The sequence below is a fragment of the Mercenaria mercenaria genome, chromosome 6, assembly GCF_021730395.1.
Source record: "Mercenaria mercenaria strain notata chromosome 6, MADL_Memer_1, whole genome shotgun sequence".
NCBI classification, from domain to species: Eukaryota; Metazoa; Mollusca; class Bivalvia; order Venerida; family Veneridae; genus Mercenaria; species Mercenaria mercenaria.
Window position 1 is genome coordinate 7,196,338 of NC_069366.1, and position 26,869 is coordinate 7,223,206.

Here is a 26,869-nt window from a genome sequence, read left to right on the forward strand (position 1 = left end):
CGCAGTGACCTGGAACAGTTAAACGGTTTCCAAATGATAACTCAAGAACTCTTGGGCCTAGGATCATGAAAGGTAATAGGGAGGTTGGTCATGACCAGCAGATGACCCCTATTGATTTTGAGGTCAGTAGGCCAACGGTCAAGGTCTCACTGACCTGGAACAGTTAAACCTTTTTCGGACAATAAGTTGAGAACGCTTGGGCCTAGGATCACTAAACTTAATAGGGAGGTTAATTTTGACCAGCAGATGACCCCTATTGATTTTGAGGTAAATAGGTGAATGGTCAAGGTCACATTCACCCAGAACAGTAGAACTTTTGTGTACGGTGACCAAATAATTTCTGTTCCTTGTGCAATTACTGAATGCATCAAGGGGGGCATTTTGTGGTCAACGAGCTCTTGTCTAAGTTTGTGTTAATTTCAGATCAGCAACAGGCTAATATTGTTAAATCATTAATATTCACGGAGACTAATTTTTGTGGATTTCTTGGCCGTTTCAATCCATGAAATTTAATCCAAATGAATGAACAAAAAACCCAATTATTATATCTTTAAAATTTCAAACTCGGCAAATTCTTGTCCCCATGAAATAGCATTATTTGACCTACAGCCTTTGAACCCTTTAATCTTCATAGAATGATTGCCTGTGGTCTATGGGTGATTCTTTTGTTGAAGGTTTGTACATTGACTGTTAAGGAGGTAGGTTACCTTAATATTTGTATGTGGGCATGCCCAACCGGAAGCTAACGGGACAATTTACGACGACGTTTACGACAAACTAAATGTGTTTGTATATCCATTCTTCTGAGAATAAATCATGAACCTATCTCCGATCTGACGCTTCATGGTTTAATAATCCAGAAATAAAGAATAAATTGCTGCAGAAACACTTCAAAACAGTGTTGCCTTAAAATGACGTCATTGACGTTACATGTCAGTTACCGCGCAAAATTAATAGCTTTTATTTTGAAAGTACGTAATTCAGTGCATTTTCTTTATTTGAACTATTTTTAAACAGCCATTATTTGCTGAAATATTTTTTATTAGTCTTTTGCTCTGAATAATGATCAATATTTTGCTTCTTTTATGTAATTATATTGAAATGTTTTGCGGAATGTAAGAGAATGGATGATGGTAACTGATGTTACTGGGAATATAGCTGGGTGAAAGGTTACTTATTATGGCCATTTTCAAATAGAAATTGGGCAGTTTGATTTGTAATACCTATATTTCAGTTTCTTTTGATAATTTGTTACTTATATACTAAAACTAAGCTCTAAAATGGTTCAAATTTCAGTAGAAAATTGTGGTTTCTTGAATTAAATTGATATTACCGTGGAAACGAAGCCCGTGACCTATATATCTAAATGTAAAATTCAAAAGCGTTGCTTTAAGGAACACAGCTTCGGCTTTTTATTTGCATTTCAACAGTATCCGTGAGAATAATAGCAGCATGCAGAACGATTTTTCCATAAAAAATGTCAGACGAGGGGTACTGGTGTAAATATTTTAAGCTGTAAAATTTGTTTAAATAAATGCAAATAACACGAAAATATTACTTACGTTAGAAATAAGATATTAAAAGCTTCATTTACAAGAAAGATAATTGTACCTACCGAACAACTAAGTTGTAAGGGGGTGTATACTGGTTTCAGGTTTGTCTGTCTGTCCGTCCGTAGACACAATCTTGTGCGCACCATCTCTCCTCATCCCCTTGACACAATTTAATGAAACTTCACACAAGTGATCATTAGCAACAGTAGTTGTGCATGGGGCATGTTAGGTTCTTTCAGAAATTTTTTTGCAGAGTTACGGCACTTTGTTTTTTGTAATCCCCCGACGAAAGTCGGAGGGATATAGTTTTGGCGTTGTCCGTCTTTCCGTCCGTCCGTCCTTTCGTCCGTCCGTCCGGAGCCATATCTAGGAAATGGTTGGGAATATTTATTTAAAACTTCATATACATGTTCACCACAATGAGTTCTTGCGGCCCGTCAAGTTTCAGTCAGATTGCCCAAGTAACACCAGAGTTATGGCCCTTAAAAGTTTCTAGTGTTAACTATATAGGGTACTATAAATATGGCAATTTCTGCATCATAACTTTTGATATATTTGACCTAGAACTATGAAACTTAAACAGAATTTAGATCACCATAATGTGGTTGTGTACACACAATTTCATTTGGATTTATTTGTAAATTAAGAGTTATTGCCCTTTAATTGTATAAAAATCCACATATTTGTACATAACAAACTTACCATTTGGTAGAATTTCATTAAATTTCTTTCATTCTTTTCCATGAACATTTATTGTAAACATGTGAAGTTGTGTACCCACACCTGGTCACCCCCTTAGCTTGATCACCCCCCCCCCCCCCCCCCCCCCCCCCCAAAAAAAAATTCATTCCTTATTTTAGATTTTTTCCAAACAAACTTCATATACATGTTCACCACTATGATGTTATGGGGCCCATCAAGTTTCAGACAGATTGCCCAAGTAACACCAGAGTTATGGCCCTTAGAAGTTTCTAGTGTTAACTATATAGGGTACTATATCTATTGATATGGCAATTTCTGCATCATAATTTTTGATATATTTGACCTAGAACTATGAAACTTTAACAGAATTTAGAGCACTATAATGTGGTTGTGCACAGACAATTTTGTACGGATTTCTTTTTAGCTCATCTGATTTTTTGAAAAAAAATGATGAGTTATTGTCATCACTTGAGCGGTTGTCGGCGTCGGCGTCGGCGTCTGCGTCGGCGTTGCCTGGTTAAGTTTTATGTTTAGGTCAGCTTTTCTCCTAAACTATCAAAGCTATTGCTTTGAAACTTGGAAGACTTGTTCACCATCATAAGCTGACCCTGTATAGCAAGAAACATAACTCCATCTTGCTTTTTGCAAGATTTATGGCCCCTTTTGTACTTAGAAAATATCAGATTTCTTGGTTAAGTTTTATGTTTAGGTCAACTTTTCTCCTAAACTATCAAAGCTATTGCTTTGAAACTTGGAATACTTGTTCACCATCATAAGCAGACCCTGTACATCAAGAAACATAACTCCATCTTGCTTATTGCAAGAATTATTGCCCCTTTTGGACTTAGAAAATCAGTTTTCTTGGTTCAGTTTTATGTTTAGGTCAGCTTTTATCCTAAACTATCAAAGCTATTGCTTTAAAACTTGCAACACTTGTTCACCATCATAGGCTGACCCTATACAGCAAGAAACATAACTCCATTCTGCTTTTTGCAAGATTTATGGCCCCTTTTGGACTTAAAAAATATCAGATTTCTTGGTTAAGTTTTATGTTTAGGTAAACTTTTTCTCTTAAACTATCAAAGCTATTGCTTTGAAACTTGCAACACTTGTTCACCATCATAAGCTGACCCTGTACAGCAAGCAACATAACTCCATCCTGCTTTTTGCAATAATTATTGCCCCTTTTGGACTTAGAAAAATCATTTTCTTGGTTGAATATTATGTTTAAGTCAACTTTTCTCATAAACTATCAGCTATTGCTTTAAAACTTGCAACAGTTTTTCACCATCATAAGTGGACACTGTACATCAAGAAACATAACTCTATCCTGCTTTTTGCAAGAATGATGGCCCTTTTTAGACTTAGAAAATCATGGGTAGGACAATATTTCTATTATACAAAAAAAAATCAGATGAGCGTCAGCACCCGCAAGGCGGTGCTCTTGTTGTAACTTCAGAGTTATTGCCCTTTAATTGTCTAAAAATCCACATATTTGTACATAACAAACTTACCATTTGGCAGAATTTCATTAAATTTCTTTCATTCTTTTCTTACATTTATTATAAACATGTGAAGTTGCGCACCCACACCTGGTCACCCACTTGCCTTGGTCACACCCCCTCCCCCCCCCCCCCCCCCCCCCCCCCCCCACCCAATTTTTTTTTAGCTCACCTGTCACAAAGTGACAAGGTGAGCTTTTGTGATCGCGCGGTGCGGTCCGTCCGTCGTCCGTCCGTGCGTCCGTCCGTAAACTTTTGCTTGTGACCACTCTAGAGGTCACATTTTTCATGGGATCTTTATGAAAGTTGGTCAGAATGTTCATCTTGATGATATCTAGGTCAAGTTCGAAACTGAGTCACGTGGCGTCAAAAACTAGGTCAGTAGGTCTAAAAATAGAAAAACCTTGTGACCTCTCTAGAGGCCATAATTTTCAATGGATCTTCATGAAAATTGGTCAGAATGTTCATCTTGATGATATCTAGGTCAAGTTCGAAACTGGGTCACGTGCGGTCAAAAACTAGGTCAGTAGGTCTAAAAATAGAAAAACCATGTGACCTCTCTAGAGGCCATATATTTCACAAGATCTTCATGAAAGTTGGTCAGAACGTTCACCTTGATGATATCTAGGTCAAGTTCGAAACTGGGTCACGTGCCTTCAAAAACTAGGTCAGTAGGTCAAATAATAGAAAAACCTTGTGACCTCTTTAAAGGCCATATTTTTCATGGAATCTGTATGAAAGTTGGTCTGAATGTTCATCTTGATGATTTCTAGGTCAAGTTCGAAACTGGGTCACGTGCCATCAAAAACTAGGTCAGTAGGTCTAAAAATAGAAAATCCTTGTGACCTTTCTAGAGGCCATATATTTCACAAGATCTTCATGAAAATAGGTCAGAACGTTCACCTTGATGATATCTAGGTCAAGTTCGAAACTGGGTCACGTGCCATCAAAAACTAGGTCAGTAGGTCAAATAATAGAAAAACCTTGTGACCTCTCTAAAGGCCATATTTTTCATGGGATCTGTGTGAAAGTTGGTCTGAATGGTCATCTTGATGATATCTAGGTCAAGTTTGAAACTGGGTCACGTGTGGTTAAAAACTAGGTCAGTAGGTCAAATAATAGAAAAACCTTGTGACCTCTCTAGAGACCATATTTTTCAATGGATCTTCATGAAAATTGGTCAGAATTTTTATCTTTATAATATCTAGGTCAAGTTCAAAACTGGGTCACATGAGCTCAAAAACTAGGTCACTATGTCAAATAATAGAAAAAACGACGTCATACTCAAAACTGGATCATGTGGGAAGAGGTGAGCGATTCAGGACCATCATGGTCCTCTTGTTTTTCATTTCTTATTTCTTATTTTTTTCAAACCTTCCAAGTTGTACCATTCCCCCACCTCACTTCTCCACCCAGTCATGCCCACCACTGATCATGCATCCTCTGCCTCCCTCCCTACTCCCCCCTCCAACTTCACCCTTTAACCTTTTTTTTTTTTTTTTTTTTTTCATTTTTAATTTTCAATCAATATTTATAATCAACATGTAAAATTTTGTTTCTTCTCCCGTTCCCCTGCACCCCCACCCCCTAAAACAATAAATATATACATATATCTATATATAGATATATATATTTCCATTCCTTTTTTTTTTTTTTTTTTTTTTTAAATGTTCAAACCTTCAACATGTTAAGTTGTGACTGCACAAACCTTGCCCTCAGCCATGTTCAAGATATCTTACCTGTGTTCTCTTAAGGACATCTGATCTTTTAAGTTAAATGTACATGTAAAACAGCAACACCTGGTGCCAAACCACTCAAAGACAATATTTCATTCCAGTTAAACTTAAAGCTCATATTTCAATTAACTGCATTTAATTTTAAAAGCTTAGCTTATTACAGTAAGCATATCCCAATCAAAATAAATTCTTTAGTCAGGATCAAAGTATCATACATTTATTATGTACTCTTTAATTAAACGTTTGTTTTCTGTTAAATTGATTTTGACTAATGAAATTATTTGCTTCTTATTAACATCCTTAACTTTTTGCCGGATATATCTTTTTGCCATTCCTCACCACATACCCTTTCGGCGGGGGATACCAATTCATCGAATTTGCTTGTTAGCTCACCTGTCACAAAGTGACAAGGTGAGCTTTTGTGATCGCACGGTGTGTGTCGTCCGTCCGTTCGTGCATGCGTGCGTCTGTAAACTTTTGCTTGTGACCAATCTAGAGGTCACATTTTTCATGGGATCTTTATGAAAGTTGGTCAGAATGTTCATCTTGATGATATCTAGGTCAAGTTCGAAACTGGGTCACGTGCCTTCAAAAACTAGGTCAGTAGGTCTAAAAATAGAAAAACCTTGTGACCTCTTAGAGGCCATATATTTCACAAGATCTTCATGAAAATTGGTCAGAATGTTCACCTTGATGATATCTAGGTCAGGTTTGAAACTGGGTCACATGCCTTCAAAAACTAGGTCAGTAGGTCTAAAAATAGAAAAACCTTGTGACCTCTCTAGAGGCCATATTTTTCACAAGATCTTCATGAAAATTGTTCAGAACGTTCACCTTTATGATATCTAGGCCAAGTTCGAAACTGGGTCACGTGCCATCCAAAACTAGGTCAGTAGGTCAAATAATAGAAAAATCTTGTGACCTCTCTAAAGGCCATATTTTTCATGGGATCTGTATGAAAGTTGGTCTATATGTTCATCTTGATGATATCTAGGTCAAGTTCGAAACTGGGTCACGTGCCATCAAAAACTAGGTCAGTAGTTCTAAAAATAGAAAAACCTTGTGACCTCTCTTGAGGCCATATATTTCACAAGATCTTCATGAAAATTAGTCAGAACGTTCACCTTGATGATATCTAGGTCAAGTTCGAAACTGGGTCACGTGCCGTCAAAAACTAGGTCAGTAGGTCAAATAATAGAAAAACCTTGTGACTTCTAAAAAGGCCATATTTTTCATGGGATCTGTATGAAAGTTGGTCTGAATGTTCATCTTGATGATATCTAGGTGAAGTTCGAAACTGGGTCACGTGCGGTCAAAAACTAGGTCAGTAGGTCTAAAAATAGAAAAACCTTGTGACCTATCTAGAGGCCATGTATTTCATGAGATCTTCATGAAAATTGGTCAGAATGTTCACCTTGATGATATCTAGGTCAAGTTCGAAAGTGGGTCACATACCTTCAAAAACTAGGTCAGTAGGTCAAATAATAGAAAAACCTTGTGACCTCTCTGAAGGCCATATTTTTCTTGGGATCTGTATGAAAGTTGGTCTGAATGTTCATTTTGATGATATCTAGGTCAAGTTCGAAACAGGGTCATGTGTGGTCAAAAACTAGGTCAGTAGGTCTAAAAATAGAAAAACCTTGTGACCTCTCTAGAGGCCATACTTGTTAATGGATCTCCATAAAAATTGGTCAGAATGTTCACCTTGATGATATCTAGGTCAGTTTCGAAACTGGGTCACGTGTGGTCAAAAACTAGGCCAGTAGGTATAAAAATAGAAAAACCTTGTGACCTCTCTAGAGGCCATATTTTTCATGAGATCTTCATGAAAATTAGTGAGAATGTTCACCTTGATGATATCTAGGTAAAGTTCAAAACAGGGTCACGTACCTTCGAAAACTAGGTCAGTAGGTCAAATAATAGAAAAACCTTGTGACCTCTCTAGAGACCATATTTTTCAATGGATCTTCATGAAAATTGGTCAGAATTTTTATCTTGATAATATCTAGGTCAAGTTCAAAACTGGGTCACATGAGCTCAAAAACTAGGTCACTATGTCAAATAATAGAAAAAACGACTTCATACTCAAAGCTGGGTCATGTGGGAAGAGGTGAGTGATTCAGGACCATCATGGTCCTCTTGTTACTATACTATATACATAGGCACAATCTTGTGCGCACCATCTCTCCTCATCCCCTTGACACAATTTAATGAAACTTCGCACAAATGATCAGTAACAACAGTAGTTGTGCATGGGGCATGTTAGGTTCTTGCAAAAAAAAAAAATTGCAGAGTTATGGGACTTTGTTTTTTGTTAACATAATATGTACATATAGTCTGCATATGAAATCTTGTGCGCGCCTAATATTCCGAACCCTTGCACACAATTTAATGAAACTTCACGCAAGTGATCAGTACCAACCCTAGTTGTGCATCGTGCATGTTACGTTCTTTTAGATAAATGTTCTGCAGAGTTATGGGACTTTGTTTCTTGTTAACATACTATGTACACACAGTCTGCATATGCAATCTTGTGCGCGCCTAATCTTCCGAACCCTTGCACACAATTTAATGAAACTTCACACAAGTGATCAGTACCAACCCTAGTTGTGCATGGTGCATGTTACGTTCGTTTAGATAAATATTCTGCATAGTTATGGGACTTTGTTTTTTGTTACTTAACTATACTGTATACATACAGTCTATATACATACAGTCCACATAATTATGCAATCTTGTGTGCGTCAAATTGCAGTGTACTGTGTCAGTGCATGCGGGGGATACATTCATCACCTTTAGTGATAGCTCTATTTTTATTTAATATTTTTATAAGAAATTACGATAAAAAGCAAGATATAAGCTATATTAAACATCTCTGTTGCCGTGGTTACTTTAAATAGGGTACCATGTAAAATGCTTGGTATTTTGCTAATAATGTTACCCAAATAATCCATGTTGGTCATTAACAGAATGGCACTGAAGCCATCGAAAAACCCGTTTTCATACATAGTTGTTTAAAAATGAGAGAAAATGCATTACCATGGAAACACGAGCGCCGCGACATGTACATTTTAAGCTTATATTAGAAAGCTAACGCGCATACTAGTAAAATTATCAATTATGCAGACTTCTGCGGATAACAATGAAACCAAAATACACTGAAAAGTGTTAAATATCTGTATTTTCCTTCTTCTTTCAATATAAAATACCTTTGGAGGGTCATGTACTTCAAACCTTGATAAAAATTGAAGGGACAGAGATAAACGAAATTGGGATTGTAGCAGTTAAAACATTAAATTACACGAAATACAAAAATTTGCTGCGGTTCAACTAATTTGAATTTACCCTGGTATGAAACAAGGTAACCTACCTCCTTCAGGTCATAGTGATCTTTAGACTCAAAATTGTTTCTTGTCAGTAACGAGAGCACACCATGACCTTCAGCCTTCAAACTTAATGGAATGATTGCCTGTGGATTTATAAATAAAACGCCAAACTGATAATGCTCATTTTTTTAACAGTGTGGAAAAGTACATTTTTAGCCATATAATTGACATTATTAAAGATACTTAAAAAATTCAAAAAGATCCTACTACCATCACCCTGGAAGCTCTTCAGTGTAATATATTTTTTGTAACTGGATCTTGCAAAATAGACCTACAATTCGCAAAAAAATAGTGTTAATGGATTTGTTTGATCAAATTGTCATTGCGTTGTAGATATGGTGTTTAACATCAATGTTGGATTTTCTGACCTGGAGAATAAGGAAAGCAAGGACTCTGCAGGAAAGAAGTATGCTCTGTTTATAGGGGACACAGTACTTGTGAGTGAGGTAATGTACCTAAGTACCTGGTTTTAATCATTTATTGTTTTACCATCATGTACAAAATATGACTGTAAAATTGGAATTGTCTCCCAAGTTGTAAGTCAAATTTTCACCATGACCCCCAGTCAAACAGTGGGAGGGAAAACCCTGAACTATGCAGATTTCGGCTTTTAGAAAGTCGAATCTGCTGTACTTGTTACTTTTATAATGATCCTAAATACTTCGTTTTATAGTGAAGCACTGCTTGTTTAAGTATCAGTGGGTCAAACAACCGGCTTAAGCACTTCATGTTGTACTGGGCCATTTTCCTTATATAGTTTAGGTTGCCCAAGTGATCCCCTTAGTTAATAGACAATCTACCTAAAACAACCCTGTTTCATCTATTTTCTGTTTGGATCGCTCGAAATTAGTGAATATTTTGCTCATCTGCTTTAGACCTTGAGCAGTCTGTTAAACTGCTACTGAATACGAATCACTTGCCCCTCACCGATGTGAATTCGAGCCGTCTAGCTGATTTACAGATCAGTGGTTCTACCCAGGTGCCTGATCGTGATGAATAATGCACGGAGGGGCACCTGGGGTCTTCCTCTACCATCAAAAGCTGGAAAGTCACTATATGACCTATAATTTTGTCAGTGTGACATTAAACCCAAAAACAAAACAAAAACTTTAAACTAAAAGGCAGTTGTTTTAAAACGGCATTATTATGAAAAGTTCCTTTTGAGTAAGGATAATTATATTACCAATTAGCAGTAAGAGAGGAAGGGGTCTGGGCCTGTTGTTTTTTAGCTCACCTGTCACAAAGTGACAAGGTGAGCTTTTGTGATCGCGCGGTGTCCGGTGTCCATCGTCCGTCCGTGCGTGCGTCTGTGCGTACGTAAACTTTTGCTTGTGACCACTCTAGAGGTCACATTTTTCATGGGATCTTTATGAAAGTTGGTCAGAATGTTCATCTTGATGATGTCTAGGTCAAGTTCGAAACTGGGTCACGTGCCTTCAAAAACTAGGTCAGTAGGTCTAAAAATAGAAAAACCTTGTGACCTCTCTAGAGGCCATATATTTCACAAGATCTTCATGAAAATTGGTCAGAATGTTCACCTTGATGATATCTAGGTCATGTTCGAAACTGGGTCACGTGCCTTCAAAAACTAGGTCAGTAGGTCTAAAAATAGAAAAACCTTGTGACCTCTCTAGAGGCCATATGTTTCAAAAGATCTTCATGAAAATTGGTCAGAACATTCACCTTGATGATATCTAGGTCAGGTTCGAAACTGGGTCACGTGCCTTTTAAAAACTAGGTCAGTAGGTCAAATAATAGAAAAACTTTGTGACCTCTCTAAAGGCCATATTTTTCATGGGATCTGTATGAAAATTGGTCTGAATGTTCATCTTGATGATATCTAGGTCGAGTTCGAAACTGGGTCGCGTGCGGTCAAAAACTAGGTCAGTAGGTTTAAAAATAGAAAAACCTTGTGACCTCTCTAGAGGCCATATATTTCATGAGATCTTCATGAAAATTGGTCTGAATGTTCATCATGATGATATCTAGGTCAAGTTCGAAAGTGGGTCACATGCTGTCAAAAACTAGGTCAGTAGGTCAAATAATTGAAAAACCTTGTGATCTCTCTAGAGGCCATATTTTTCATGGGATCTTCATGAAAGTTGGTCTGAATGTTCATCTTGATGATATCTAGGTCAAGTTTGAAAGTGGGTCACGTGCCGTCAAAAACTAGGTCAGTAGGTCAAATAATAGAAAAACCTTGTGACCTCTCTAAAGGCCATATTTTTCATGGGATCTGTATGAAAATTGGTCTGAATGTTCATCTTGATGATATCTAGGTCAAGTTCGAAACAGTGTCATGTGCGGTCAAAAAATAGGTCAGTAGGTCTAAAAATAGAAAAACCTTGTGACCTCTCTAGAGGCCATACTTATGAATGGATCTCCAAAAAAATTGGTCGGAATGTTCACCTTGATGATATCTAGGTAAAATTTGAAACTGGGTCACGTGCCTTAAAAAAACTAGGTCAGTAGGTCAAATAATAAAAACACCTTGTGACCTCTCTAGAGGCCACACTTTTCATGGGATCTGTATGAAAGTTGGTCTGAATGCTCATCTTGATGATATCTAGGTCAAGTTTGAAACTGGGTCAACTGCAGTCAAAAACTAGGTCAGTAGGTGTGAAATTATTTAAATCTTTTGACCTCTCTAGAGGCCATATTTTTCAATGGATCTTCATGAAAATTGATCTGAATGTTCACCTTGATGATATCTAGGTCAGTTTCGAAACTGGGTAACGTGCGGTCAAAAACTAGGCCAGTAGGTATAAAAATAGAAAAGCCTTGTGACCTCTCTAGAGGCCATATTTTTCATGAGATCTTCATGAAAATTAGTGAGAATGTTCACCTTGATGATATCTAGGTAAAGTTCAAAACAGGGTCACGTACCTTCGAAAACTAAGTCAATAGGTCAAATAATAGAAAAACCTTGTGACCTCTCTAGAGACCATATTTTTCAATGGATCTTCATGAAAATTGGTCAGAATTTTTATCTTGATAATATCTAGGTCAAGTTCAAAACTGGGTCACATGAGCTCAAAAACTAGGTCACTATGTCAAATAATAGAAAAAACGACTTCATACTCGAAACTGGGTCGTGTGGGAAGAGGTGAGCGATTCAGGACCATCATGGTCCTCTTGTTTTTTTGTGGGGAGGGGGGTGGAATTGGGGAGGGGTGAATGTAAGTACTTAGGCGAATAAAATGGGGAAAAAATGCCACTGTACAGTCAATTTTAGGGGAAAACTGCATAATTTGAAAGAAACTTTCTGAGGAGAAAAGGTCTGTAAATAGCCCCAATCAGAAGAAAAAACATTGATTAGGGCATGAAATTGGTATGAGACTTTTGAATTATAGGGATCACCAGCATCTGTGATGACAAATGCAAAGAAGCGAATGAAGTATGTAGGAATATTTCTGAAAGACGAGGATGAGGAGGAGGATGAAGAGGAAGAAGAAAAAAAGCCACAACAACCAGAGATGTTAGGGAGAGGAAGGAGGAATGCTGTGTTGGAGAACAGAACTAGGGTATGTAACTTTCTCAGTGTATATTTGTAGGGAGAAGGAATTGTTGTAACTGGATAGGAAAATTTCATTGAAACCAACCATTGATTGTGCCCTCCTTCAAAAAAGTAATATTGAATGCTTTTGTTTGCTGGTCCATCCATTTGTAGACCATTTGGTTTCTGATCAATAACTGGAAAAAGTCTTAAGCATGCAGGCATATGGGAATACAGGCACTGCAAAAGTTGATTGTCTGTGGTCAGTAGTTCCTGGTATTGTATCTACAGAATGCCTGTGGTCAGTAGATGACCCATGGTGGAGTGACACATTGTAGAGTCATTAGTTCAAAAATACTTGCATGGTTTTCATTATTCATTAAATTAGATGAAAATTGCAAAGTAGTGAGTTTTCTTTATTTACTACTAAGTAGAACTGTTTAAAATGCTTTTACCCCAACTACCAATAGTTTGAAAAAATAACAGTGAAACTGGTACGTCAGATACAAATTCTGCATTTAAATGAAACTTATCCAGACACACAATAAAGGCAGCAAGAAAATTATACCTGAACTTGATTCTGATCTTTTGAACAGCCTGATGCTACCACGGAAGAAAAAAGAATCAAACATCAAAAAGAACTTGCCGAGAGACTGAATGAAGAAGCAAGGGAGAGAATGAGGGGATTGAAGACTGGCGGTGATGAGAAAAAGTAAGTTCTTTTGTTCCAAAGCTTTGTGCTCTCCCTTTGGATGGTAAATTTGAATATCTTCTGATCAGATACAAAGAGTTTGATATAAAGTTGTCACAAAGGTTTAAAAATGAGAATAAATCTCTATTGAATTCCTGGGATCCATTGATTTAATAGACTTTGTTAAAAAATATAATCAAAATTGTCTTGTATTTTTTTAAGGATGAGAAAATCCAATGTTTCCTACAAGACTATCTCACACCTGCCGAGTGAATCAGAGATTAGAGAACTGAAGCTGTTTGTAGGTAAGTTATAAGGCATTTATAAGTTTTTGAAAGGATTTGAGGTAAGAGTTTAGAAAATCAACTGTCTTGAGAATGAGACTTGGGACTGGAGGACTTCTTACGGTGCTTTTTCATCTTGCATGTATAAGAACAAAGAAAAGCCTCTGATATAGGAGCATCTTCTGTATCTCGCACTACACTTTAAAAGCTAAAATGACCAGTGATCTGAATGGTCAACTATATGGGCAAATAGACTTGGGACAAATTACTGTTCTGAAGGGATCAGCCATATAAACAGGGAATATACACATTGAGAGGACACTGTTCACATATTTATGTTTATTAGGATTAATTTTTCTGATATTTTTATTATGCCCCCAAAGGGAGGCATATTAGTTTTCAACTGTCCGTCCGTTAGTTCGTCACAACATTAACTTTTTGCATGAAGAACAAGGTTAACTTTTTGCATGAAGGCACTTTACTAGCGAACCACTGCACCCAGGACCTTCAAACTTCACATGCTAATAGTACTTATTGAGTACACGACCCCTACTGACTTTGGGGTCACCAGGTCAAAGGTCAAGGCGCTGCCGGGGGCATTTGTCACCATTAGTGACAGCTCTTGTGTTGTATTTATTATGATTTTAAGTTGATATTAAGATTTGTTGACTGCATAAATTGCTAGCTTGCCCAGCTGCTACCTGGGTAATGACTTACAAACCAGGTCTTGAGAGGGACCATGAGACAGTTGATGAAAAGACACAAAGTTTTAGTTCATGTGTACACTTCTGATTCATATGTTGAAGATCTTAATTATAGAGAACAAATTAAGGCTGTTTTGAAATCATGGAAAACTGATATAATATCTCACCAGTGAAGGTTGAGAGAAATAGTGTCAAGCTCATTTAAAACACATTAAATTTCTGATTCAAAAGGTTTTCCTCCTCATTTTCATATATAAAATTTTACTTGAAATAATTCGTTTTGATGTTTTAGTTGTATTAACGAAAGATGTTTATAATATTTCAGATAAGAAGTACGAGACAATTATCCTTCCAATATTTGGATTACCAACACCATTTCACATTTCTACTGTCAAAGTAAGTTCCAAAATAAATAGATATTCTTGCAGCTTCTTGTAGACACCACAAGATGTTGCTCATAAAATACGTTCTTTGTTAATTTGGAATTTAGTAGAAAAAAGCATGTATTTTCTCACATACTCAATGTCTTTTTTTTTTTTTGAGAATTTATCCTCAAAGACAACCTTTGTAAGTGTAATGAAGTGTGGCCAATGCATTCCATCAGAAACAATGCCCAACACAAAATATTTGTTCATGTTACATAATGCTTTTATTTGTTAGCCTGCCCAGTTAGCACATTAGGTAAAGGTTGCAAGTTCAACCCTTGGGAGTGGCGCATGTGTGTTGGGACAATTTGACAGAAAGTGTGTTTTGAATAAATAGCCATCCACCTGCGATTCCGGTTGAGATGTTGGTGACTTGTGGTGAATGGATCGGTATTGATTCTTAGTTTAAATGACAGTTGTTTCACACAATTGAGATGGTTTTGAAAAATGGAATGAAACACCATGAAATAAAGTATTTGTACCCTCTTGCTAACCAACCACACATCAGTAGTGTATTTGCACTCGTTTTATGATTTTTTCTCTGTATTTTCCAGAACATAAGTCAGTCTGTGGAAGGAGACTACACATATCTTCGTATAAACTTTTTCCATCCCGGCTCAGCTCTTGGAAGAAATGAGGGAAACACTTTCCAACAGACTGATGCTACTTTCCTTAAAGAAATGTATGTAATATATTATAAGTAATAGGCAATTGTCTGATGTATTAGCGTATTTAAAGTTTCATGTGGGGTAAGGAGGGGAGTTTGTAAGCATATAATGTATATCAGTAGTAGGGAATTTCATACAAGTAAAATATCATTAAAGACTCATTAGACAGTTCTGTTGTTTAATTGGCTGTGTTCAAACCCATTGCACAGAATTAATGTCTGCCAGTTCAAAATAGAAAATTTGGCGAAAGTTGGTTAAAGACATAAATAGAATACTATGTAATCAATGGAATTTATTTAGAAAATATTGAGAAATATTATAAATGAACCTTTTTCAGTTCTCACTACCTTACTATTTAACAGCAAGTCCTGTATGAATTAACAGATTTCACCATTGTAGGAGATGTTGGTTTATGGCAAATGGCATGAACCCTTGGCAAAATTTACCAAGAAAACACATGCACCTTCAAGACTGTTGACTAATTTGGGAGAGGAATGATGATTATATTATCTAATTGTTTTTTGCTTTACAGAACTTACAGAAGTTCCAACACAAAGGAACCTGGAGAACTCTATGCTGCTTCGTCTAACCTGAACACTGCCTACAGATTGATCAAAGAAGTACAGAAAAAGTTCAAGACTAGAGAAATGGAAGAGAAAGAAAAAGAGGTTCATAATTTTTTCTACTCTTGTGCTGTAAAACTGTCTTGAGTCTCTGTGATCGGCTGCCTAAATACACAAGGTCTAATGTGATTTGTGCTACACCATTTTACTATGTGGAGTAGTCTGTAACTTGTGAGTCTTTATGCATATGCCATACTGAATATTTTTAAGTTTGCTTAAATGAACAAAAGAACATAAGAAGTATTTAATTTGAGATGATATTGCTTAGTTGCTATATACATTAGGGGTTACATATTATCCAAAAAGTGTGATGAAATGCAGGACTTTTGAATTATCAAGTACTAGTTGAAACGTTGGAGTAAAACTTTTTAGCTCACCTGTCACATAGTGACAAGGTGAGCTTTTGTGATCACCCTTCGTCCGTCGTCCGTCGTGTGTGCGTCCGTCCGTCAACAATTTCTTGTCTGCACGATAGTGGTTTCATTTATGATTTTATTTTAACCAAACTTACACACAACTTGTATCACCATAAGATCTCGGTTCCTTTCTTGAACTGGCCAGATCCCATTATGGGTTCCAGAGTTATGGCCCCTGAAAGGGCCAAAATTCGCTATTTTGACCTTGTCTGCACAATAGCAGTTTATTTATGATTTGATTTTTACCAAACTGGCACACAACTTATATCACCATAAGATCTTGGTTCCTTTCTTGAACTGGCCAGATTCCATTATGAGTTCCAGAGTTATGGCCCCTGAAAGGACCAGAATTAGCTATTTTGCCCTTGTCTGCACAATAGCAGCTTCATTTATGATTTGAATTTAATCAAACTTGCACAAAACTTGTGTTGCCATAAGATCTCAGTTCCTGTGTTGAACCGGCCAGATCCCCTAATGGGTTCCAGAGTTATGGCCCCTGAAAGGGCCAAAATTAGCTATTTTGACCTTGTCTGCACAATAGCAACTTCATTTATGATTTGATTTTAACCAAACTTGCACACAACTTGTATCACCACAAGATCTTGGTTCCTTTGTTGAACTGGACAGATTCCTTCATGGGTTCCAGAGTTACGGCCCCTTAAATGTCCAAAATTGGCAGTTTTGGCTTTTGCAGCCATATAGAGACTTCATTTATGGTTTTATTTGATACAAACTTCCAAAATATCTTCAACAACAATAAATCTTGGATTCCATGACAAATCAGATCCATTCGTAGTTTCGAGAAATATTTTATATCTGATTACCTCCCCTGATTGTAGTTAAAATGGATTTATATCAGTAAGTACTTACAGGACTTATTTGAAATTTCATTATTGTCATTAGTTGGACCGAGGCAATCAGGGTAGATAACTATGGACTGATTTTATGTCAAATTACCTCCCTTTATTTTTGAAATTAAAATGGGTATATCTCCATAACTAGTGAAGATACTGATCTGAAATTTCATTTATGTTAACAGATTTATTTGGCAGATCCTTCTTTTGTTATCTTACAATAATTTTCTTTTGAATTACTTCCCTTTTACATTACTATAAATAGCCTATTTTTAATAACTTTTTTATTATTGGCCTTAGGGAAAAACTGAGACCACTTTTCTGTGGTACAACATGGATGGTACCTCCAATGTTTAGGTGTATTTTGACATATCTGTACCTTGTAAGAATTTAGTTTTTCTTTTTTGTTAAATTTCTTTCGTTTGTTGTTCCTGTCCTTTGGACTTAGATATTTTTTCTGAGGACCTTCTTGTCCTCAAGTGCAATGATAACAGGTGAGCAATATAGGGCCATCATGGCCCTCTTGTTTAAAGATCTGTTTTGTTGTATTTAGGGTATAGTAAAACAAGATGCTCTCATAGTAAACCCAAACAGAGGTAACCCCAAGCTGAAGGATCTGTATATAAGGCCAAACATTGTCTCAAAGAGAATCTCTGGCTCCCTGGAAGCACATTCTAATGGTAAGTTGAAAGAATGGTCATATTCAGATGGAATCCCTTTGATTAAATTTGCAAAGAAAAGCAAAAAGTAGTAGTCCAGTAATATGCAAGAAAAACATTGCTATAAAAGTGCTTTAATGGCTCTTCTAACAAGCCTTTAAAGACATGTAATTAACTGGACTATGGATCCAGGGATTGCAAGGATGAGCTAAGATCGCAAACAGTCTTCATGAAGAGATTTTAAATCTGTGTCTTATGTGAATGTTTGACAGTTAAAACATTAAGGAACAAGAAGACAGAGTGGAATTGCAAGTGTCTGGTTTATATTCCACTGTTTTTCAAATCCGAAAATGACAATCTTTCTGCTGAATTATCCATACAAGTAACTTGAGATGACTTTAAGATTAATTAGATTTAGTTGACCTGTTCAGTATGTAATTGTAACCCTTTACTTATTGACTGCCATGTTTCCAGGTTTCAGATTTACATCAGTTAGAGGAGACAAGGTAGATGTTTTATACAACAACATAAAACATGCCTTCTTCCAGCCATGTGATGGAGAAATGATAATTTTGTTACACTTTCACCTAAAGGTTAGTACACAATAAAAACACCTCCAATTCGAGAGAACAGCAAACCCATGTAATACACTGATTTAATGAACACCTTGACTGGTTATTGTTAAAGCCGTGAAATAATTCTCTATGCTAGTTTGTCTAAGCTGTATCAAAAAATGGAATCCATGTGTTTTAATCTAGGATTGATGTGTTGCAGTGTGGCCACAATGTGGGGATGTGGTCAAAAACATCGTGGAGGATGAGTGACCTAAATACTACATTTACACTTCCCATTTTAAATTCATTTTGAAGTGGCCTCAGTAGCCAAATAGTAAAGGTTGCTGACTGAATGACCGGCTGGCCTTCAGCTCTTTGGGTTGGAGCCCTCTTGTTAGACAGCCATGCAGCTGATTTGAAAGTGGGACTACCCAGTGCGTGTATGAAATAATGCTCACAGGATCTGCCTCAACAGTTGAAAAGCTGGTAAGCCAACTCACAACCCCATGGTTTTGTGGTCTGACCACTGGACCACTTTGTCAGGCCATGTGGACCGATATGCAACCTGAAATAAGTAGCATCTTATGTGAAAGACGGTTTATATATAAGACTGTAATGTGTATTTCAGCATGCTATATTGTTTGGCAAGAAGAAACATATAGATGTACAGTTCTACACGGAGGTGGGAGAAATCACGACAGATTTGGGTAAACATCAGCACATGCACGACAGAGATGATTTACGTGCTGAACAGGTACTTTCTTGTAGTATTCTGTGTTTATGGTGGAATGGTATATTTGTAACCAGGGCTTGGGATAAGATGATTTTAATGTATATAAAATAAAGACCAGCCATTGAAAGCTATTAGCTGTGATTTAGATTGTTGAGTACTTGAATTTAGCTTTGTCTCAAAACTTTGAAATGAGAAAGTACTGGAAAACTTATGTATCCATAATTAGACAGCACTTAGAAGCCACTAGATTTAGGTTAAGGAGAAACTTTAAGCAAAGTATTGCTAATCTATTTGTGGATATTCATGAAACTTGGTCAGAAGCGTAGCCTAGGTCAGCCGTGTGGCTCAAGGCCATTATGACCCACTTGTTTTTTATGACTCGTGAAGTTTTATGAAATATAAATGTTTGTAACAGTGGTCATAAGTAAATTTTACTGCTACAAGTGTATTCAGGACACCGACATTCTAAGTTGGTTTTATTTTTAGCTCAACATTTCGAAGAAAAAGTAGAGCTATTGCACTCGCCCCGGCTGGTTAAAATTTTTGATAAAGTCAGATATCTCTGTTACTATCAAAGCTTTTGACTTGAAACTTAAATAGTTATTTACTATCGAAGTCTACACCAGGAGAAACAATCCCCATTACTCTGATTTGAATTTTGACAGAGTTGTGCCTCTTTTTAACTTAGAATTTTTTGGTTAAAGTTTTATATAACGTCCAATATCTCTGTTACTTTCAAAGCTATTGACTTGAAACTTAAAATAGTTATTTACTATCAAAGGTTTCACCAGAAGAAACAATCCCCAGAACTCTGATTATATATTTCATTGAGTTAAGCCCCTTTTACTGGCAAAGCTCAAATTCAGAGTCAAGCACAGAAAAGTCGAGCGTGCTGTCTTACGGACAGCTCTTGTTTCAAGATCATTTCATTATAGGCTGAGAGAGATATGAGACAGAAACTGAAGTCGGCCTTCAAGAATTTCTGCGAAAAAGTAGAAAGTTTGACCAAAAATGAGGTGGAATTTGATACACCATTCAGAGAGCTTGGTTTTCATGGAGCTCCATTCCGCAGTACCGTGCTCCTTCAGCCTACCAGTGGTTGTCTGGTTACCTTAACAGAATGGGTAAGTAATGTGAGAGACATTGTTTGAAATATCTAAATAATACAAGAGTGCTTAATCTTTTTACGCTGATGCCTGATGAAAAGATTTGACTTCTATTAGCTGGACTTTTGTTGTCATCTTTCGTCAGTGTTGGTGTGTGCATCTGCGTCAAAAAAAATTGCATGTTAGCAGATAATGAAGAAACTACTACTACTAGGCCAAATACTTTCAAAACCTACACAAGACTTTGGCATCATAGGTGATTTCCCAAGACAAATTACGTAAAGCTAGCTATTATTTTTGTGCCCCCACTATGAGTGGTGGGGGCATATAGATTTGGTCTTGTCTGTCTGTCCATGCATCCGTGCATCTGAAAAAAGTTTGTGACGCGCCTAGCTCAAAAAGTATTTGATATAAATTGATGAAACCTTGCATAAGTCTATATCATGATATGAACTTGCGCACCTCCTATTTTTTGTCTGGGTCCGCCCCCTATTTCCAGAGTTATGGTCCCTGAAATAGTCAAAAATGCACATTTTCACCTTGTGACGTGCCTAGCTCAAAAAGTATTTGATATAAATTGATGAAACCTTGCATGAGTCTTTATCATGATATGAACTTGAGCACCTCCTATTTTTCGTCTGGCTCTGCCCCCTATTTCCAGTGTTATGGCCCCTGAAATAGTCAAAAATGCACATTTTCACCTTTTGACGAGCCTAGCTCAAAAAGTATTTGATATAAACTGATGAAACCTTGCATGAGTCTATCATATGAACTTGCGCACCTCCTATTTTTCGTATGGCTCCGCCCCCTATTTCCAGAGTTATGGCCCCTGAAATAGTCAAAAATGCACATTTTCACCTTGTGAAGCGCCTAGCTCAAAAAATATTTCATATAAATTGATAAAACCTTGCATGAGTCTTTATCATGATATGAACTTGTGCACCTCCTATTTTTCCGTCTGGTTCCACCCCCTATTTCCAAAGTTATGGCCCCTGAAATAGTCAAAAATGCACATTTTCACCTAATGACGTGCCTAGCTCAAAAGTATTTGATGTAAATTCATGAAACCTTGCATGAGTCTTTATCATGATGTGACCTTGCACACTTGGCATTCTTCTTGAGAATTTAGCGCTAATTACAGTTGCGGCCCTTGAAATAGCCAAAATAGTTGATTTTTTGTTTGTGATGTTCAAAGCTCAAAAAGTATGTGGCCTAGAATAATGAATCCTTTATTATACACCTGAAGGGACGTATTATGTTATAGCCCCAGTGTCTCATTTAGCAATTTCGTGTCCGCTCTGTAACTCTTGACCCCCTTGAAGGATTTCAAGGAAACTTGATACAAATGTTCACCACATCAGGACGACGTGCAGAGCGCATGTTCTGGATGGCTCGCTTCAAGGTCATGGTCATACTTAGGGGTCAATAGTCATATGAGTATATTTCGTGTCTGCTCTGTAACTCTTGAACTGCTTGAAGGATTGTAAAGAAACTTGGCACAAATGTTCACCACATCGAGGCGACATGCAGAGCGCATGTTCTGGATGTTTCACTTCAAGGTCACGGTCACACTTAGGGGTCATACCTTAGGGCGTATATTGCTCCGCATTGCGGTGCTCTTGTATAAAATGTTTGTTGAGGTTATAACCCTTTAAGACTGCAAACATTTGAATTATTGCCCCTTATTTGTGACAAATGTACCAGTGGGGGTACACCCTGTGTCCTACAGACACATTCTAGTTTCAAAATTTGGTCCCCGTTTTCATATTTACATTTTGTGAAAGTTTTCCATGTAAGCATGTTTCTCTGAAACTACTAGATCAGATATTTTCAAACTACACTTACTTTGGTTTCTTCTTGACAGAGGTCTTTAACATCACAAGATGACCTTGCAAGGAAAGTTATATCTAGCTTTTATTTTGGCAAAATTTGTTAAATCATAAACAAAAATAATCTACCACTGGTTGTAGATGAAGGTGGGATTATCTGGCTCTCGGGTAACGATTTCGGTGGCAACTCAGCAGAGCGTTGTTACCGCCAGTTACCCTCAATCCAGTTATTTACATCTGCATCTAAAACCAACATGAACTGTGTCTGACTTTAAACAAAATAAAACAAACAGAAAAAGAACATCCAACAAATGACCTATGCTATTCTCCCAATAAAACAAAACAAACACTAAAACATTATCTTCATTTTTACAGCCCCCATTTGTTATCTCCCTTGATGAAGTTGAACTGGTCCACTTTGAGCGTGTGTCATTCCATCTGAAGAACTTTGACATCGTGTTTGTGTTTAAAGATTACCACAAGAAGATTGCTATGGTGAACTCTGTTCCAATGCAAGTGCTTGAAAACGTCAAGGAATGGTTAAAGTAAGTATCTAGTTTTTGAGACCCATCGGCAGGCTGGGCAGATTAATTTACTTCTGTATAATCTTAAAAATCTGTTGGAAAAGCTGTTTTCCTTAACAAAATTGTATCACACACCAGAAGATAATTACTTAATGGCGCATTGTCTTGTATTTTAATTGGTTTACATAAGTTTTGGGGGAAAAATATTTTAAAAAAAAATAATGGAACTTTTGTCAGATACCGGGAATTAAAAGTAGTGAAGGACAGGTAATTAGAAATCAGCAATCATACCACCCAGCCAAGGAGGCAATCCTGCCCCTGATAAGATAAATTAAAAGAAACGTAATATTTGGCCACTCATCATGGCAGTTTTGAGGCCTTGCCACATTAAAAACTTTGTAACACTGTTTTATTTCAAATGTTCTGGTAAAACAAATAGTGAAAAACTTGTGCTGTCAATGTAAACATTTAAGAGCTAAAACTGCATGTTCCTGACTTCATTTCCAGTTCCTGTGACCTGCGTTACACAGAAGGTGTACAATCTCTCAACTGGACAAAGATTATGAAAACTATCACAGATGACCCAGAAGGGTTCTTCGACAATGGTGGTTGGAGTTTCTTGGATCCTGAGAGTGAGGTAAGTAACTTTAATTCTCACTAGAATTCCTGTTTACGTGTATACATGCTTGCAGAATAATTGCAGGATTATAGAAGACGTACACTTATTTGATTATAACACAGGATTTATGTTGGCTTACAAGTTTCAGGAGAAGGTTGTTTGTCAGCCAGAATTTTCATAAGTTTACAACGTATAAATGCAGTTCTGAAATGCAAATTATTTTTGGGGCTAAATTTCAATATGAAGCTTGTACAAATCAAGTGGCAGAGTCAGTTTTGACAGCTCATTTGTTGCTAAACATTGTCAGATTTAAATCAAACTGAGCGATGTAATGTTGTTAATAAGGAGCAGGGTGCCTCTTTGGCTGAGTGGTTAAGATTGGTGACTGAATTACTAGCCCCACACTGGATGTATTCTAGTGAGGGTTCCAACTGGATTGTGACAGGATCTGTGGTTCTAGCTTCGTGTCCACTCAGGCACACATGCTCTCCCTCCCAACATCTCAGTTGGAAGATGCCCCCATGTTACCTAAATTGAGTGTTATATGACTTAAAATCCTGACAGTATAAACTGTTTTGTCAGTTTAAAGCTAAGTTGGAGCTTATTTTTATGTCTAGGACGAGGGAGATGATGATGAAGATGAAGAAGATGAGGAATTTAATCCGTCAGATGACTTCAGTGGTAGTGAGGAAGAAAGTTCTGATGACTACAGTGAGGAGAGCAACTGGGAGGAAGAGGAGGAAGATGATTCAGGTATGTGTGTATACTTAACCTTTACCTTGCTAAATTTTTAAAATGGACTAGTCAATCATTCAATTTTGGCAGTATCATTTATTATATAAAGGGGTGTTTGCTGAAAATTGACTGACTTGATAGCGAACAGTGCAGACCAAGATCAGCCTGCATGGATGTGCAGCCTGATCTTGATCAACACTGGTTGCAAAGGCAGAATCACTTGCCGCCAGCAGTCTTTAAGTTGTCTCATTGTTGATAGATGGGATTATCCTATACATGACTTGCAGTAGGCTAACAAATAGCTTGAGCAGTTTTAATAGACAAATATTCTCTGATTTAAGTCCATTTCTGTCCTCTTCCTGTTGCAGATTTGGTGTTCTATCAATAATGTTTGAATGTTGATAATACCATCTCCCTGACTTAAAAACTGGATTTTGACTTTGTGTTTTTATCAGATGAAGAGGAGGATCTTGGTTCTAGTGAAGAGAGTGGTAAAGACTGGGATGAACTGGAAGAAGAGGCCAGGAGAGGTATGTTTACCATTGACATTCTTAAGGGTTTGGATGAGCTTTTCCGAATATGCTGGTGACCCTATGTCAGTATTTCCTTCTCATTAACTGCTTGGTGGAAGTTCTCGTATATATTCAAAATAATGAAACTGATGTTGAACCCCTCTTACAGCAAGGGGTTGTGACCTTGGAGGTGTCGGAGGCATTTGGTTATAAATGAATATTTCTAAATTATTTGATGGAATACAACCAAATATGCAATTAGTGCTATGGATTGAAAAGCGTACAGCAGTATTGTCTGCAAAATACAAATTACAATAGTAATGAAATGGTGCTGTGAAACAACAGGAATTTAGCTGTTCTTTATAGCTTACTCCAAATATATGTATTAAGATGAAATTAACACTTGATTTTGAATATTTAAAAGAAGTTGCAATCTACCCACTTAGCTCAATAGGGAGAACGCAGATCTTTGGATCAAGGGGTCATGAGTTCAATCGCCAGGCGAGGCATATGTTCTCCCGTGATGATTTGATAGAAGACATTGTGTCTGAAATCATTTGTCATCCACCTCTGATTCTTGTAGGAAAGTTGTCAGTTACTTGTAGAGAACAGATTAGTACTAGTACAGAATCCAGGAAAACTAGTTAGGTTAATTGCTTGGCGTTACATAACTAAAATACTGTTGAAAAAACGGCGCTAAAAACAAAGCAAACAAATAAAGGAATTAGCTGTTTTGAAAAAGTTGTCATTATTATTTCAAACCTTGAGGCATGACCCTTTAAATAATGATGAAACATGAATTACATGCAGTATAATGCCTGACTTTCAGCTGATCTGGAGTTAGACGAGTATGGTAGTGACTCGAACACAAAACACAAACATAGTAAGAACAGACCTTCACACAAATCGTCACACAAGTCTTCATCACACAAGTCACCACACAAGTCTTCGTCACACAAGTCGTCGTCACACAAGTCGCCACATAAGTCCTCGTCACACAAATCACCGCATAAATCGTCTCATCATCACAAGTCGTCACGAGACAAAGACCGCCACTCTGCGTCTCCGAAGAAGAGAAAGCACAGCGGTGATGATGGCGGACGTGATAAGAAAAAGAAGAGGAAGTGAGCAGTAGATAAAACAACAAAAAAAAAACAACATTGATGCTACATAGCCGAATAACATTTTAGGACTCTGACAATGATTTGAAAGCAGTCTAGATACATCTTCACTACTTACAATTAGCACTATCTAAAAATGCACAAAAACTGTTCTTTACAAGTGGTGTAAACACAGTTGGTGTAGTGAACATGTCGTGTATACTGATCTAAACTATGTTTCAATGTGAAATCGAATATATTAGTCAGCTGAACAATATCGAAAGTGTGCTTTAACTGGCAAATTTTGCTTGAGCATTCTTGATCAACCTTGACTTCTTCATGTTTAACTTTCGGACACGCCCAATACTCGGAGGAAAATATGAAACTTTCTTGAAGTTAGCTCTGATCTAATATTGCAGGATCTGCTGGAATTCTGCAAGAGTTTTTCAGTGTTTATTTGTCTTTGTACATTTCAGTTGTAAGTGTATTATTTGATGAATATTGTACTTGTGTTGGTAATGCCTTGGTAGTGCATGATACATATTACAGAAATCTCGCCAAGAGTTTTGCACTGAAAATGTTTTTTATTGTGTTTACTATCGCAAAAAGTGGCATTGTCAGCGAGTGATCACATTTTTGAAAACTGATATATGAATTTATTCTTAATTCTGTAAATATGTGACTCAAAATTTTGCTTCTCTAGCCTCTATATGATTTGTAGAAACACAAAAAAATTGTAAATGAACAATTGATTTAGCATTTACTATTTGAAGAAAAAAATAGTTTTCTTTTACTTCCTTATCATTTGTTTAATATGTTTAAAGTGTAGATATGTAAAATTGTGTAAAAAATAGGAAATGTTGTGTAACTGAAGAGCTATATTAATTTGACATGTTTATATAAATGTCAGGAGATTTTCAGCTTGAAAGAAAAAAAACCTTGACATAATCATAATTTATATTGTTACTGTTCAAACATGGATACATTTTCAGTTGTGGTTATAAAAAGCTCTTATGATAATGTTTTTAGAAAAAACTGTTCACTGTTCAAACAACTCTGATAATCAATTTCGTAGAAAGAAATGTTCACTTATATGATACCCTTTCATAAGTTAGCAGAAAGAGTTGTTCACTGTTTAAACAAAAACTCGTGATGCACTTTCACTGTTAGCTTTGTAGAGAGAAAAAGAAATATCACTTGTTCCAGTTTAGAATTATAAAATTAAAGATTGGGAAAAGTATTTTTAGTTGTTTTTTTGCCCATAATTACGTTTTCAGGTTACCAGAAGCTAAAGAAAACAAATATATCTGTGTTGGATATATTACAGGCCTCCCAGGGGGGCCTTTAAAACCTTTAAAAATCTGTAATTTTGTACAAATTCTAAACCTTTAATTGTGCTGAAAGCCTTTAATTTACATCTTGGAACATTTATTTTCTCAGTAAGCTTTTGTAGCGATT

At 36.7% G+C, this 26,869-nt stretch overlaps 1 protein-coding gene across 1 annotated transcript in view; it reads left to right on the plus strand.

Moving 5' to 3' along the window:
* LOC123549829 (FACT complex subunit SPT16-like) overlaps positions 1 to 26,651 on the plus strand; it is a 62,322-nt gene extending 35,671 nt beyond the window's left edge. Inside the window, exons 10-25 of the mRNA XM_045338264.2 lie at positions 9,213 to 9,325; positions 12,233 to 12,403; positions 12,972 to 13,087; positions 13,289 to 13,371; positions 14,380 to 14,450; positions 15,034 to 15,161; positions 15,680 to 15,815; positions 17,594 to 17,720; positions 18,174 to 18,292; positions 18,882 to 19,007; positions 19,922 to 20,110; positions 22,297 to 22,466; positions 22,953 to 23,082; positions 23,682 to 23,817; positions 24,255 to 24,329; positions 25,141 to 26,651. Coding sequence (XP_045194199.1) covers positions 9,213 to 9,325; positions 12,233 to 12,403; positions 12,972 to 13,087; positions 13,289 to 13,371; positions 14,380 to 14,450; positions 15,034 to 15,161; positions 15,680 to 15,815; positions 17,594 to 17,720; positions 18,174 to 18,292; positions 18,882 to 19,007; positions 19,922 to 20,110; positions 22,297 to 22,466; positions 22,953 to 23,082; positions 23,682 to 23,817; positions 24,255 to 24,329; positions 25,141 to 25,439 — 2,189 coding nt within the window. The 3' untranslated portion in view covers positions 25,440 to 26,651. The remainder of the gene's footprint in view (positions 1 to 9,212; positions 9,326 to 12,232; positions 12,404 to 12,971; positions 13,088 to 13,288; positions 13,372 to 14,379; positions 14,451 to 15,033; positions 15,162 to 15,679; positions 15,816 to 17,593; positions 17,721 to 18,173; positions 18,293 to 18,881; positions 19,008 to 19,921; positions 20,111 to 22,296; positions 22,467 to 22,952; positions 23,083 to 23,681; positions 23,818 to 24,254; positions 24,330 to 25,140) is intronic.
* The last annotated feature ends 218 nt before the right edge of the window (positions 26,652 to 26,869 follow it).